Source organism: Chelmon rostratus, chromosome 6 (assembly GCF_017976325.1).
Source record: "Chelmon rostratus isolate fCheRos1 chromosome 6, fCheRos1.pri, whole genome shotgun sequence".
In the NCBI taxonomy this organism is placed as follows: Eukaryota; Metazoa; Chordata; class Actinopteri; order Chaetodontiformes; family Chaetodontidae; genus Chelmon; species Chelmon rostratus.
This window is the reverse complement of record NC_055663.1, coordinates 19,207,815-19,223,143: the sequence shown is the minus strand read 5'-3', so window position 1 is coordinate 19,223,143 and position 15,329 is coordinate 19,207,815. Positions and strand designations below refer to the sequence as shown.

Below are 15,329 nucleotides of genomic sequence, written 5' to 3'. Positions count from 1 at the left end.
CTTTTAAAAGGACTGTGTTGTGTCATCACTTGATGGCACTGCTGCCTTCACTGTATAACTGGCCTTGATTTCCGCAAGTTCATTAAAATAACTAAATAAATAAAATCGTTGCAAAACTGAAAGAAAAGTACCTCACCACGTACCTACAGCTTTCAAATATTGGCATTGTTGCTATTTTTACTGTTAGATTAGTTAATTTAATTAATTTAAGTATACTTAATCCTTTACTTAAGTAAAACTAGCAATACTAGACTATAAAAATAGAAATAATAGCCTTGCATTAAAACTCTGACTTAAAAGGACAGTTAAAGGTACCCATTATGGAGAATGGTCATTTCATTAATCAACTGTTTTCATTGTATATTTACTTGTGCATTAAAGCAGCGTTTCAGTGTTGTAGCTGGTCAATGTGTAGCAGTTTACAACTATTTTGTATGCTACTGGGTAATTTAATCTAGAATGATGCATCCTAGTTTATAAGATGATGTTTTGTTTGGAAAATCTTTATCATCAAAACAATGAATGCCTCCAAATATTAAACTAATATTCACTACTTCAATATCATAAATTCTTTAACTTAGAACACTGATTAAAAAAAGAATAGAAAAATAGTCACAACTGCAAAACAATTTCAAAATGTATAATTTTTTATTGTTGAAATAGCAACACAGTACATTTATCAACATTCTCCTTTTCTGACTACATACAAAATTCATATTATTTGCTTAACTCTAAAGATTCCTAAAATAAACCATTTATTGTTGTCAGATGCAAAATTTTGTATATGGGAATGATGTCTGCATGACTGAGCTGAATGATGTTACTGTATCAGTAGTAAAGGTGACGTTTGGCCACTCTTGTGCTTCCTGTCTTGACTTACAGATGGACCCAAGAGTACGCATAACATATTTTTTTTTATTTATACATAACAATGAAAAAATAAAGCTGCATATTTATAGTTATTTTTTAACTTAGTCCTTTTAACAAAACAATTCAACATTCATGCAAAACGATGTACCTGGAAACTGTCAAAAATAATACAGCGAGTAAGGACATATCAAAACTGTATTACTACTTCTGAAGCGTCTTTCTTCTTTAAACGGATACAATGGATTCAGTCAACTTAGTCAAATGATGTTACTGTTGACACGTTCATAAAATGAAATAATGGCATCAGTATGACCAAAGATATCAACGTAAAGGACATATAATACATAAAAATTAAACAGGTCAAGGCACTGTGGCTCTGAGGCAGCACTGTGTACTATGAAAGGACTCATCGATATGACAGTTAATCATTCACTCTTGATAACCGAGCACAGGAAGACTTAGTAGGTTGACTGAGCCAGGAATTAAGAGTTACTGCAGTTTGAACAGCTTGAGGTGAGGCATGACACTCAGAAACACAAACTAAAGACAGTATATTGACAAAGTGTGAAAACAAACTTCATCGTCTGCCAAATAATACATCTTGAAATCAAATTTTCGTGCCAGGTTATGGTCCAAGTGGTCGAAATGAAGGCGCAAAGTCATTTATGTGTCAGATCTCTCATTGTTTTCTCCCCATCCCTTGGCTGATATGCTGTAGCCACTCCTTCAGCATCTGAAAGCTTGGTCGAGCAGCAGGATCTAGGTTCCAGCACTGTTTCATGATGTTATACACCACCTCGGGACAGCCATCTGGACAGTCCATCTTATATCCCTTCTCCACCCGAGGCACAACGTCTTTTAATGGCTACAGAGTGGGGAAGAGCAAAGAAAGAGCGTTGACAGGGAGCAGAACTTATTCTTAAAAACCAGCGTGATCTCTGTATTCTGGATCACGTGAAGGATCATTTGAGGCGAGAAATGTGACTGGTCGAAGAGCAGTCAAGTCATTAAAGAACACAGTACTTTTCTTTATCCAAAAAAATGAAAAAATACTGTAATGTACTACATGATAGATAGATAGATAGATAGATAGATAGATAGATAGATAGATAGATAGATAGATAGATAGACTTCATTTATCCCAAGCTGGGAAATTGCAGTTTTAATTTTAAGATGCAATTTTAAGGTATGCACATGCTCAAAGTTACTGCAATAGAAAGAAAAAGTCTAGACTATAAATACTTTGCTGATTAATCTCTCTCTCCCCTAAATCAAAGAGCTAATACCTCCTTAATATTTTTCTGCAGGCCTCTTTCCAAAATTATATTGATACTCACAATTCTCGGATAAGGAACTCGTCCAAAAGAGTAAATCTCCCAAAGCAAAATACCGTAGCTCCAAACGTCTGATTTGGTGGAAAATTTCTATGGATTAAGAGAAAAACATACATGCAAAAGTTTATTCAGGAGGTTGAGTACACTGCTCCACATCCTGACAGTCTCTGAAAACAACAGTGTACTTTTTCTCTGAGGGCCTCTGGTGACGTCCACTTCACAGGCAGCTTCGCAGTATCCTGCGTGGAGGAGGCCTCCTTGGTCAGTCCGAAGTCACTGACTTTGGCTATGTTGTCTTCCGACACGAGAACGTTGCGGGCCGCTAAGTCTCGGTGGACAAAGTTATTGGCCTCAAGGTATGCCATTGCTTCACAGACGTCTCTGTGAAAGTGTAAGACGAGAAAGTTTAAAACCCATATTCACTGATGATCATCAAAACACTGCTCCACAGCGCCACTAGTGGTCAGAAACTCAACAGTCTACATTTAATACAGTACACATATAGATGTTGTAGAGAGCTGCAGGTCTACGCACAGTGCAAAATTAAGGAGAGCGTCTCCACCGAGTACTGTCCGGCCTCTGGAGCGCAAGTAGTCAACCAAACAGCCCTGAAAGAACGAAAGAAACAATGTGACATCTTCATAGATACTGCATGACTGCTGACAAATAACCAGACAGTCTGCCACCCACCTTGGCCATGTACTCAGTAACTATATACAGACTCCCGTTCTCCTCCACAATCACTCCGAGCAGCTGCACCAGGTTGTCATGCCGCATTTGCCTGAGGAAGACGAGGAGCACATGGACATGTTATTTGCTTTACATGTTACTTGTTGCTTCATGTTTCTAAAGAAAAAAAAAACACAACAACAACACAAACATGACATTTTCCTTACGTCATGACAGAAGCCTCTGCAATAAAAGCCTGTGCGGTCGCATCATTTTTTATGCACTTCACAGCTACTTTAGTCCCTCTGTAATCTCCCACCATGACATCTGGAATAAACACAAAAAATATCAATTAACTTTTCATGATCTGCGAAATTATCATCTGTATAACCCTGAGCTGAGCAAAAACAGACACAAATTTAGCTGAAATAACATTAATAGTAACAGCTGCTCCTGTTAAGGTTCTGTTAACTCACATTTAAGTTATTTGTGGGTAAACCCAGTCATGCTCCATCTTTAGTCCGAGTTTACATGCTCATAACCCGTATCTGATCATAGGATTAGCATTAAAATAAAACTGGGTCACTTGTACTCTCGCAGTATAAACTTAGACAAAGATACCAATGTGAACCTAAAGCGACTTGCCTCCAAACTCTCCTTTTCCAATAACCTGCTGCAGCTTGAGGTCCTTTCTGTTCATCGACCAGCCACCTGTTGGCCATTTAAAGAGGGAACAACATTGCAGTTGAAACATAACAGGCCCGTACACGTTTCTCATAAACAAGAAGGCTGCAAGGATGCATGACGGAGCGACACTTACTCCTAGAAAACTCATCCTGAGCGGCCACCGTCCCCTCCTCCAGCTTTGGCTTTATTAGTCTGGTGCACAGGCCATCTGCATCTTTGGTGTAGTGCTACGAGCAAAGCAAAGAAAAACAAACAAATAACCAAAAGTAAAACAAGAATACGGTGGAAACAGCAGCATTCAGTTAATCACTGGCTGAATGATTTGTCAGGGACCCTCCACTGGGGCAGACTCAGGTTTATCTAGAGTGGCTGGTGGGCAGGGCTGTGGGTTGACCTTTTTCTTCCTCTCCTCTTTCACTACTTCTCTTTTGATCTTCTCTTGTGCACTGTTCTTCACCATGTTAACTGGCAGCTCTCAGCTCTTCTGTTTGTGACTTTATGGAAAACTGTACAAACTGCCTGAACACTAACGGCACCTCAATAAAAATAGATATGACAGAAAAGCGTCACAGTTCAGAAGCAATAAAACTGAGTGAGCAGTGCTGCAGAATGACCAATAGAGGGCTGTATAGTCAAATCAGCAAAAGATATAAAGGATGATTGAGTACTTTGCCCTTAAATAGATCATACTGAACTCATACTGTTCTATTTTACCCTGTAGGGTATTATATTATATGCTTCTGTTCAAAATAAGCATGTCCCACAGAAAAAGCAGTCAATCTGAGAGTAAAAGGTCTATTTTTTTATTTTTAGATAAGTGCTGTGAACCTCGGCATACTGTTCACTCTTCCTCTTTGACACTTCCTGTTCATTATTTGTTCCAGGAACTGTATGTGGTCTATGTGGTAGCGCAGAGACGTGAGGACTCTACAACAGGAAAATACAACACAGATACAGTAGATGTGCAAACACTAGAAACACCTTGTTTAATTTAGAAAACAAGCCCTAATTTTATGCCTTACCTCAACCAGCTGCATGAGGTTTTCAAAATACATCTCGTCATCGATGGTGAGCTTGCCGTTGTGGTAGATGATGCGGTAGTGCTCCACCTTGCCATCGCAGCTCACACACAGGGTGTAGTCGCCGGGGAAGTTGGTGCTCTCTCGTACCAAGAACAGGCCTGTTTCAGGAGGGTAAAGCAACCGCTCCGCCTGATCCCGCGTTATCTTCCCGTGAAACCATCTGGAAGAAGTTCGTGTTCACGTTACTTTATTTGTATCTGCAGGTAGATTTGGTTTGCAGTAGACACAAGCATCCATCATGACACACATTTCGCAAAACCCACAGGCAACAGATGAACAAGTGTTCAATGCTCCGAAATTTAGGACTTCACAAGAGAAAAATAACAAAATTTTAAAATAACATTGAAATAATAACCACTAGAACAAATAACGTAACGTACCGGTAAAGGAAAATAAAGAAAGAAAACAACTATTGCATCCTTGCAACATACTCAGATGAACTAGACCCAGAGAGGTAACTCGACTCTGCCACCAACACTAATCTGATGACTGTGAATTAAAGAACATGTGAAACGGAGCCCAATACAACAATAATCCTGCAGCAAATTCAACCTTCATGAAGTTTAGAATGCTCAGTTTTTGTCAAAGCAGCTTCGGAGAGGTGCTGATTCAATGATCTGATCATTTTGGCATAATGCTGTTTAATTGAACTGTATTATACTGAGTGTTTCTACAATTTTGTGCAACACATTTATATCAATGAGGCTGGACTAAATATTATCACCACCACAAAAACTGAATCTTGAAGGCTGAATTAACTGCAGGACCGTTGTTACTTGACTGCATTTGTTTAAGTCAGTTGTACCTAATAAAGAATGTTGCTCTCATTTGGTTTTATTTTTCATTGTCATTTTACATTTACATTTTTTAATGTTCTATTATTACACCCATATTCAACTGTCTGTTAAATTTTGCCTCACATTATGAAACTGGCTCTTATGCTCCACCTGCAAAAAGGAGGAGACAGATGTGACCTTTTAGCTTTTCCGCCTTTTCTATTTTTCTGACTTCATTTCTTGCACATGTTTCTGTTCTTGTAAGTTGTTCAAACTGCTGGATTTTTTGCTCTACGTATTGTCATTTTGAGAATTCATGTTTTCACCACAGACTTTGCGGGTTTCACTGGTTTGCACTTATCGTGAGATTTATGGCGTTTCCTGTTCAACAGTTGTGTCGTCAATATGAACCCTTTTATCTGTGGACTAGTTATGATCATTTGTTTACTTTTTGTTTGTCCTGATAATTGCTTTTTAATGCTTTTAAATTCTAGAGGGGAAGTTGAGGGTAATTCACTTTAATAATATAATTTCTTCTCTCCCAGGTGTGTTTGCTCATAGGTTAATTACTTGATCCCTTGGATTGGCTGATTGTTCTGTGTGTATGTGTGTGTGTGTACATGTGCAGACTTATTGTCATTAGTTGTATGAATTGCAGGATAAATTTCGCTTGACCGAAATACAGGTATTGAATGAATTCACCATAAGTCTTAACAGTATGCAGGAGCTGATTTTTTTGTCAAAATATTTCTGCATCAGGCTGGTTTAATGCACCTCGTTCTAAACAATTTTTAAACAATAGAGAACACTGTATCTTTTATATTCACAGATTTATCAAAAGCCTTTGAAACGGTTGGTCTTCTCTTATTTTTACAAAGTATATCCTCTGTTAGCATTTGAAGGGATGCCTCTAACTGCGCTCTTCATCAGACCAACATCACAGTGTAAACTCTGAATTCCTGCTGGTTACGAAGGAAACACTGCAGGGGTCCATTCTGGGCCTGTGTTACTAATTATTTTCTCATCAGCTTTTAAGAAATGTTCCTCTTTTCTTGTTCATAATGTTGTTATTAACCTTTAATTGGCCCTAATGCAAATAAAACAAACACTGTTCTTGAGATCCAGCGGTACAGATTACAGTCATTTGCATACCAGTTTTATTGTTGAGAGGCTCACAGAGTGTACAGTAAATTCATTTGCATCTGGCTCCATGAGAAAGTTCCATTTAAATATCAGACAGAAAAGCTTGCTGGAAGGTTGAGAAAAACAGGGATGGATGTAATCCTTGATCCCCTTTAGCAGACTCTCACACTAATTACTGGTGATATTTACAATAATGACAGCTGCATTTTAGATGGTGAGATCAGTTGTCAGTTGATCAGTTCCTAAACTAGCATCTGTTCTTTTAACATTATTTTTCTGTGTAACTTTAAAGAACCTAAGCAACACTAATCTGTGTGTGCAAATAAGACATTATATGTCCATGAGAATGCATACACGTGATAACTGATGATTTAGGATCGGTGCTGGGCAGGTTGGTGTGAGGTTAGCTCACGTATGTCCTCCTAATGGCTTAATTTAGTTATACTACGTGCCATATTACCTTTCTTTGTGTGTTTTTTTTGTCACTGGTTTGTCTTCATTAAGTCATTCGAGCCATGATTTTGTGATCACAGGCTCTATAAATAGACCATTCACACGCATGTGCACATGCATGCACATGGAAACCCGTCATGTGGACAAACGGGGAGATTTTTGAGATGACTTCAGTCTGAGATAGAAATGAAACAACAGGAAACTGTGCAGAGCTGGAAACAGACACGAGTGCACTGCAATTACAACACAGCCCGACCCAACTGTGGTCTCCATTCACATAACTAGAGCGTCACTGCCTCGACAAACAGGCCATCTGCCTACAGCAACCACACAGCCATAGGAAGAGGACAAAGTCGAGCTATTTTAGCCATCGCTGCAGACGGCGGACGAAGCAACCCTGCAGAAACCTTTGAGATATATAGACAGCAGATGCATGGAGCTAATCCTGTTTGCTTTGAAAGTGAAAGATTACACTGGGCATCAGAACTAAACAGACCATGATAATCTGTGTACTCACGGCATTAGACTCAGCTTGCCTCCAGATTTCACACCTTCCCTTTTCTGAACATAGTTGGCTGGAATCGTTCCCTCGCAACCTGCAGCATTTTTCGCTTTGTACCAGTTTGGATCCTGAAACACAAAACACCAGAAACTGTGAAAGTGTTTCATATCATACAAAGAAATCATATTTTTCATATTTGCAATAATCTTTGAGCCCCGGAGCGTCATTGCCAAATCCTGCATGAGAACTCAAAAGCAAATCTTTACAGAAGCATAAATTAGACCTTAAATGCAGCACATGAAGACGTTACCTTCGTGACGACAATAATAGTCAACACGTCTCCTTTGTTAAACGGCAGGTCCTGTTCTGATGTGCCCTTGAAGTTGTACCTTGCCACACACTCTGTGCCCTGCGGCCATGGAGTCTGTGGGAACATGGGCAGATCACTAATTAGCAAACACATTTTTAACAAATTACTCATCGGACACGTCTTGCTGTGTATCTGAGCTTTGACGTGCACCACTGTTTTAAGGTCCGTCTTACCTGGACCTCTGTCATGGTGAGGCGGCTCAATCCTCTCACAGGAGATGCTCTCTAGCTGTTATCATTAGAGCTGGCACACACGCACACCTACAGTACCTAAGAAAAGACGGTTAGTCAGTGTTGACGGCCAGGCTTCGGAGATATTCACTTCACCACAGAGACATTCACAGGAAGACAGTGAACATGCGGTTTTGTTGTGCAGGGGGGGACGTTAATTCATGGCGAACAAGTCAGTTATTATCAGAGAGCTCTAGAGTAGCTTCAGATCAGGCAGTGTGAGTAAAAATAACTTACTGATACAGAAAGCAGAACTAACAAGTCTTCTTTTTCTTTTTTTTTATCACACTTTCACAACTGGGGCAGAATGTTTCCATGACGCAGGATTACAGAGTGTACAAAAAGATGAGGTTTCAGTGTCTTGATGGACCAAAAACACAAACACAAAACTATACGTTTTGGAGAAATATTCTACTTGATAGATAAAAAGCACCACTTTGTGCTTTCCATATGGTAACCCGGTTCATTTTGACCAAAAATGGACACACTCTCCAGCTCAGCCTCAGTGAGTGGGCCTCATAGGAATCAAGATAGCTCCCTTAAGTGCTGGAATGCAAACTTGTGGTGAGATCTGACCAAGCCCGGGGGACTCATCCAGCCTGGCGTTTCTTTACGTCAGCCACTGCGACACTAACCTTAGGCCTGAGTCAGCCGGCCCAGTGTTTCCATGATACATGCACAACAAATTAGAGCGGATGTTGTGCAGTGAAATGACAGCCTGTGGATTAAGTCATGCTCGACATCCCCCCTCGCTCTCCTCCCCCCAAAAACCCGCCTTCCCCTCTTCCTGTATCAGCTCCCATGGAGAAGGGGCCCCAATGGTCAGAACTCAGGGACAATCCTGGCTCTGACACATCTGTCACTTTACATGAGGTCACATCCTCCGACACGTCCATTACTATGACATCGACTTCCTGTCTGAGAGCCCAGATCTGGATTAGTCCAACAATAGGGAGGGGTTCTTCTTACAAACGTGGATGATACAGCAGACACGCTGCTGACATCACTCTCCAAACTTCATTGTAAGTGTTTCTTCCGCTGAAAACATAATCTGACATCTCTTCTATGTCACACATTTAAATAAAGAAGCAGCCTCTTCACAGTCACCAAACGTGAGACTGAAAACTCTCATGTGTCCCACAGAGGACTGTCATCGCTCGGTATGATGAGGATGTGGCGGATGTTGCCCCCACTGGAGTGCTGCAGCTGTCTTTCTGCATCGAGGGACAAAACTATTTGAACACTTTTCCCACGCCCATCAGCCCAGCAAGGACGGCCCCATTTTGCCTCTGCTCATCCCAGGTCATCTTTTCTACGTTACACTTTGACATTTCACACCGCACAGAGGGTCATAACAGGAAGAGAAGATTGAGAGTCTACCGCAACGCGAGCGGCCCTTTGAGGCCGTGATGCTCACGGTGTGTTTCTCCAGCCCCTCGTCACAGGCTCGAAAGTTCAACCAATGGAACTTTCACTTCTCAAACTGTTTTATTTAAATATTTTAAGAGGCCTGGAAGGCTAAAAGGTAACATTAATAAGTAAAAAAAACAATATATCTAATGTTTGACTATCAGCATAATTGATTTTTGTAAATATCTGCTCATTCTGAATTTGATGCAGCAACACATTTCAAAGTTGGGACAGAAGCAACAGAAGAATGGAAGTTGTGGAACGCTCCAAAAACACCTGTTTGGAACATTCAACAGGTAAACAGGTTGATTGGTAACAGGTGATTGTATCATGATTGGGTATGAAAGGAGCATCCTGGAAAGGCTCAGTCATTCACAAGCGAGGATGGAGCGAGGTTCACGACTTTGTGAACACATGATTGTTTAAAGGATGTTACTACATGGGCTCAGGAACACATCATATAAAAGCTGTCAGTAAACACAGTTTGTTTGCAAATGATTGCATTTTTATTTGCGTTCTACACGGCATCCCAACTTTTTTGGAATCAGGATTGTGTCTTGTGACCCTTCTTGACATCCCAACACCCAGGTTGGAAATTACTTTGGAACATAAAAAGCAGTGGTGGAAAGTAACATAGTACATTAATTACTGTACTTAAGAACCATTCTGAGTAATTTTATATTCTGTTTGAGTATTTTTATTCTGCTTTACATTTTTACTCCACTACTGCTATTTGGTACCTGTAGTCATTAGTTACCTCGAGGATAAAGATTTAAAAACAAAGCGTTGTTATACAGTAAGTTAAACCACCCAACAGTATAAAAAAAATAGGTCTAGCACAGCCAGCTACAACATAAAAATATAGCTGACATGCCACTGCATTTATGATAATAATCTAATAGTAGAACATAAAATATTGTGACAGTAAAGTAAAAGTAAGTAAAAACCGTGGTATTGCTACTTTTATTTACTACAGTAATACTCAAGTGTTCAGATTATTTACTTAAGTAAAAGTACTAATACCACACTGTAAAAATACTAAGGTTACAAGTCCTGCATTGAAAAAAGCAAAATAAGTATAATCAGAAAAATGCACTCTTGCATTAAAGCAAAACTGCAGAGATTGTCCCCTGTGAGTGTTTTCATTGAAGTTGGTTGAGGTGGATCTTATTTTGAACTATTATTTCCATGATGGATTAATCTGCTGATTTTTTTCTCCATTAATCAATTAATTGATTTGGAATTGGAAAAATGAGAAATGTCGTCCCAATTATCTGGAGTCAAAAATAAAACACTTCACATGTGCTTGTTTGTCCAACCAACCATCCAAACTTCAAAATGATGAAAAATATATTAAAAGTATTAGAATTTATTAAAAGGAAGAGCAACAATCCCTCACATCTGTGAAGCTGGAACCACGCAATGAAATGAAAAAAAAATGACTGTAGCGATCATCAAAATAGTGAATATTATTATTATTTCATGGCTGACCGATGCTGTCGTCCGCAGAGCCATATTTCTAGCACGGCTAAAACCCTCATCTAATATAGGTGAGAAATTCAGTCCTCTGACTAAAATCTCAGTATGAGTTATAACTTGAAGAAGGAAGTCATGCGCATGAAGCTCTGAAAACAGCAAAGCTATCAGAATTTATTGATTGCAACAGACTGTGTCTGGGCAAAGTCCTCGTTGAAGGAGCAAAGTGATCTCACCGAGCGAGGAATGGATCACCGGGGCCAAGGCTGACACACAACAGCACTTTTTAATTTATCTCTTTCGGGACAGTGAATGCATCTCAGCAGCAGCCCACCAGCAGCTGACTGAATGGGACAGAACTCAGTCTGTCATGGTGTCACACTGCCATTTCCAGAGAGCTCCGCACGGAGCCACAGCTTGTTCATTTCAAGAAGTGGACAACGCTGTCATTGTGAGGCGGCCTGGCCCCTGGGCTTCTGCTGACCCCTGTCTCTTTGAGAAGTCCATCATCATCAGGCTGTCCAGTGAGTAGCTTTAACTCTTTACCACGCTTTTCACTCTGCAAGTCCAATAAGCTTACGTCTACTGTTCTGTTATCATCACGCAAATTCTACTTTAAACATAGACATAAAATCACCTCACAAACACCCGACAATGCCATGACAGAGCGACTGATGTCGTTCATTAGTACATCAGATTGAGAGATGTCGCTTTCTGCAGGAGAAGCGATGCATGACTTAACCTACTGAGAGCCACAGGAAACAACAGGAGCACAAACTTGATCCAAATTGAACAATTAACTCATAAAGGGAGGCGTCAAACCTCCTCAAACAAAGCTCGTGGAGCTACACTCCAATTTTGCATATTCTTGGCATCTATAACAATCCTATTGTTCAACCCAAACCGGTTGATCAACATTTGACTCTCGTCTTATGCAAGTCAGTCGCAGTCTAAACTGTACAAATCCGTGGCAGCCTGACTGCACGAAGCAAGACGGGACAGGAATGTGGAAATATCTTCTTTGGCCTTGTTTGAATCCGCCACTCCCTCGTCTATGTGCAGATGAACTCGGAGGTGAAAGTGCTGACCGCGCCAGGTGCTGCAGAAGCTGCTGCGGTACTGTGACGCGAGGAAGGCTGGAGGACAGATTAGTCACTGAAAGACAGCATCACGCACCCGTCTTTGAAATGTTACTTTAACGAATAACAAGGCATGCTGCAAAAAGACATCAACAGATAAAGCACATTTACAGAAATACTCTGAGGTACTTTACTATTTCCATTTTTTGCTACTTTATACTTCTACTCCATAACATCCCTGAGTAAAACATTGTACTTTTTACTGCATTCATTTGTAAGCTTAAGTTACCAGTTCCATTTTAGATCAACATTTTCTAATAAACATATTATAAGCTTGTAAAATAAATTGCCTTGTTACAGATTAAGTCAGCGGCTCCAGTTCTCTTTGGTCTGCTCGGGGGCCACTTGTCACATTGCCGATGTCATGAGTTGTTATCAGTTACATCAAAGAGACATTTCCCCCGCAAAGATTAGAGATAAGGCCAAAACTTAGTGTAATGGAACTTTCTTCTACTTTCATACTCCATCAATCCGCTCACGACCTTTTAAAGGGGTCCGACCCTCCATGACAAGCTACACCAGCAAAATGAGGCTTACACATTTTTAACTGCATTTTTACATTAATACTGCAGGATTTTACAGGTAAATCTACTTCTTCTACCACTGAATATCCTGCAGTAATAACAGCTCAATGTCTGTGTTATTAGCTGTGTGGATCCCTCCTCTACATGCAGCAGGGGGCCTGGGCAGTCTGCCCCTCATCCTGACCCTCCACCCTCCGGGATGCTCTGCAGCTGCTTTGAAGCCGCTGCCCTGTTATCATCACCATTACAGCAGCAGGGTAGCAGCGCCAAGTGTAGAGAGAGGGAAGCAACGGCTTCTGTCCATATCCACTGAGCTTTTATCTGGCAGGAATACAAACCAACACACCAAGCGGTGAGAAATGTACAGAAAGAGCGCACGCCAACCTTTAACCCAGCTGGGTCTCACAGCCTGCAGATGTTCTTGAGGAGTCTCAGTGGATGAAATCACCTCTGCCTCCGGAACAACAGCTGGACTGCTCCCTGAAACAACTGTCTATAGGATGGAAGGGCGGATTCATGCGTCCAATGGTACTCCCTGCAGCACAAGTCATCACCGTATCACTTCAATGATGTCAGTTTTGCCTGCGAGGCTAGGTAATACAAGCCATGGAAGCAAATGACTGAGTATGCACACCTACACCGGCATGCTGTTTATCATAAATAAACTCAAAGCCTAACGCTGAAAACAAGGCTGGTTTAGAGCAACAGGAAGGGAAAAATCAATGATTGGTAGTCAGTGGGAAAGCCCCTTTAATTTTGCATCCACAAATTACAGTGAACTTTGCATTTTACTCCTATCCTGAGACCAAGCAACACAATGAGGGTCTTGACACTTATGTGTCATAAGTTGGGTAACTGAAGTAAAATCATCGGAAAAAAAAAACCCATGCAAGGCAAAGCTGCCGTGCCTGAGCAGTGGACGGACACTTCCGTGCTGTGCACACCTTGCAGTGCAATGCTGCTCCACTGATGCAGCCATGCACGACACATTACAGGGTAGCAGCTACGCTTTGCTGTGGTTTCATGAGCTCTCCTCATCTCGTTTCACCAGCTTAATCCTTCTTTACAGTTTTGTCACACTCTAAAAGAAGAATCTCCTGCGGAACAGGATCTAGGCCGTGCCAGCACCAGACCGGCTTCAGCCTTTTTCAGAAAGTTGCTGACCTTTGAGGCCGCATCACCCTGAAACAGACCCAAGAGGTCCTCGGTTCCTCTCTCTGACAAACACCGTTTTCAGTGAACTTTTGTTTTCTGCTTGGCACTTGCTTTTAAACACATTGGTGGCTTTTCCAACTTTTTTTTTTTTTGATTGGTTGTTTCCTGAGGATGACAGACTAAATGAGAAAAGGCAAAATGAAGCTGAGACGCATTGCCATTTAGTAATAACCCTCTGCAAGTCACACGTTTCCCCAGATGCAGACAAAGACCCCAGCCTCTGTGACAGTTGTTATGCATGCTCGCTATGTCCAATCAGCAGAATACCATGACCAATACACCATCATCTGGCATGTTGTCACAGTGCAGTGAGGAGAGCTGCATGATGCAACTGCTGCACCCCAGGAGCCAGAGGAAGTGGCAGAAGTTTGAAGGAGGATGTTAACAGATGTTAACGAACATATCACACACCTATTTTATAGATTTACTGCAAAGCGCTTTGAGCTGCATTCATTATATAGAAGGAAGTAGATTAACGATTATGATGCTGATTGTCCCACAGCCTCTCAACCCCACTGTTTTGCTTTTTTAAAGCTTCATCGGAGCTGTCAGCTGTTCGGTAATAAAACTGAGTGATTCAAAAAGGCGTGCCACAAGGCGGCAGCTTGCAAAACAAAATACAAATCTTACCTGTTTGCAGGCAAAGACAACAACAGGTGATTCGGCTACTGGCCGACGTCCGTTCTCGTGTAGGCGGCAGCAGCCAGATCTCCCATTCACGAAGCAAACAACCGACAGCTGATGGCGAAGCGCAACACACATCGAGTCCTGACGAGGAAGTGAAATCTGTCTCAGGTGACCCGAAACTTAGCAGTCCGAGAGCGCCTCAACACAACCGGCCGACGCTGCTGCTGTCGGTGCGTCTCCTGCCAACATCATTAAGAGAAGCGGCCGAACAGGATGAAAAAAAAAACTTTTCAGCGAACTTCTGCGGTCTTGACTATCCGCGGATAGTGGAAAAACTAAAGTGAGTCAGAAAAACGTGACAACTCAGCTGGATAGAAATTACAGCGACGAAATAAACGCGGTCCAGACGGATCTGAGGGCGCCTCAGCCCGACCCGCTCCTCTTCCCCGTCAGAAACCTTCAAGTTTTTTTTGTTTTTTTTTGCCCCACCTTAATTTTGCAGAGCACATGCGCGTTAATGGTGAAGCAGTCGTGCTATAAATGGATCTCTGCGTCTATTTGAGTCAAGTTGAAGGAATTTGCAAAAAGAAAATGAAATCCACGAATGAAAAAAAAGCAATGGTTTAAAGTTTTGTTTTGTTTTGTTTAAATCTGCACATAAGACACAAGAGGACTGCACAGCAACTCCAAAAAGGGAACAGTTGTCCTGTGTGGACAAAACCTCCCACTGGCTATTTAATGCGATTTTTATGAGCTTCAAACTGATCTCGCGTGGACTGAACATCCGGTGCAAAGCTGCGAAAAGCCAGATCACCACGTGGT

General features: G+C 41.3%; 1 protein-coding gene across 1 annotated transcript; it reads right to left on the bottom strand.

The window, feature by feature from the left end:
* Positions 1 to 636: 636 nt before the first annotated feature.
* Positions 637 to 14,972, bottom strand: LOC121607645 (tyrosine-protein kinase CSK-like). Its single transcript, XM_041938558.1, has 13 exons — positions 14,511 to 14,972; positions 8,060 to 8,155; positions 7,827 to 7,940; positions 7,532 to 7,644; positions 4,583 to 4,802; positions 3,694 to 3,787; positions 3,519 to 3,584; positions 3,101 to 3,200; positions 2,895 to 2,985; positions 2,739 to 2,812; positions 2,390 to 2,585; positions 2,208 to 2,294; positions 637 to 1,735 (listed from the first exon to the last, which is right to left on the bottom strand). Exons 2-13 carry the CDS (start codon positions 8,072 to 8,074, stop codon positions 1,550 to 1,552), a joined length of 1,356 nt encoding a protein of 451 aa, XP_041794492.1. The 5' UTR covers positions 8,075 to 8,155; positions 14,511 to 14,972; the 3' UTR covers positions 637 to 1,549.
* Positions 14,973 to 15,329: the final 357 nt, after the last annotated feature.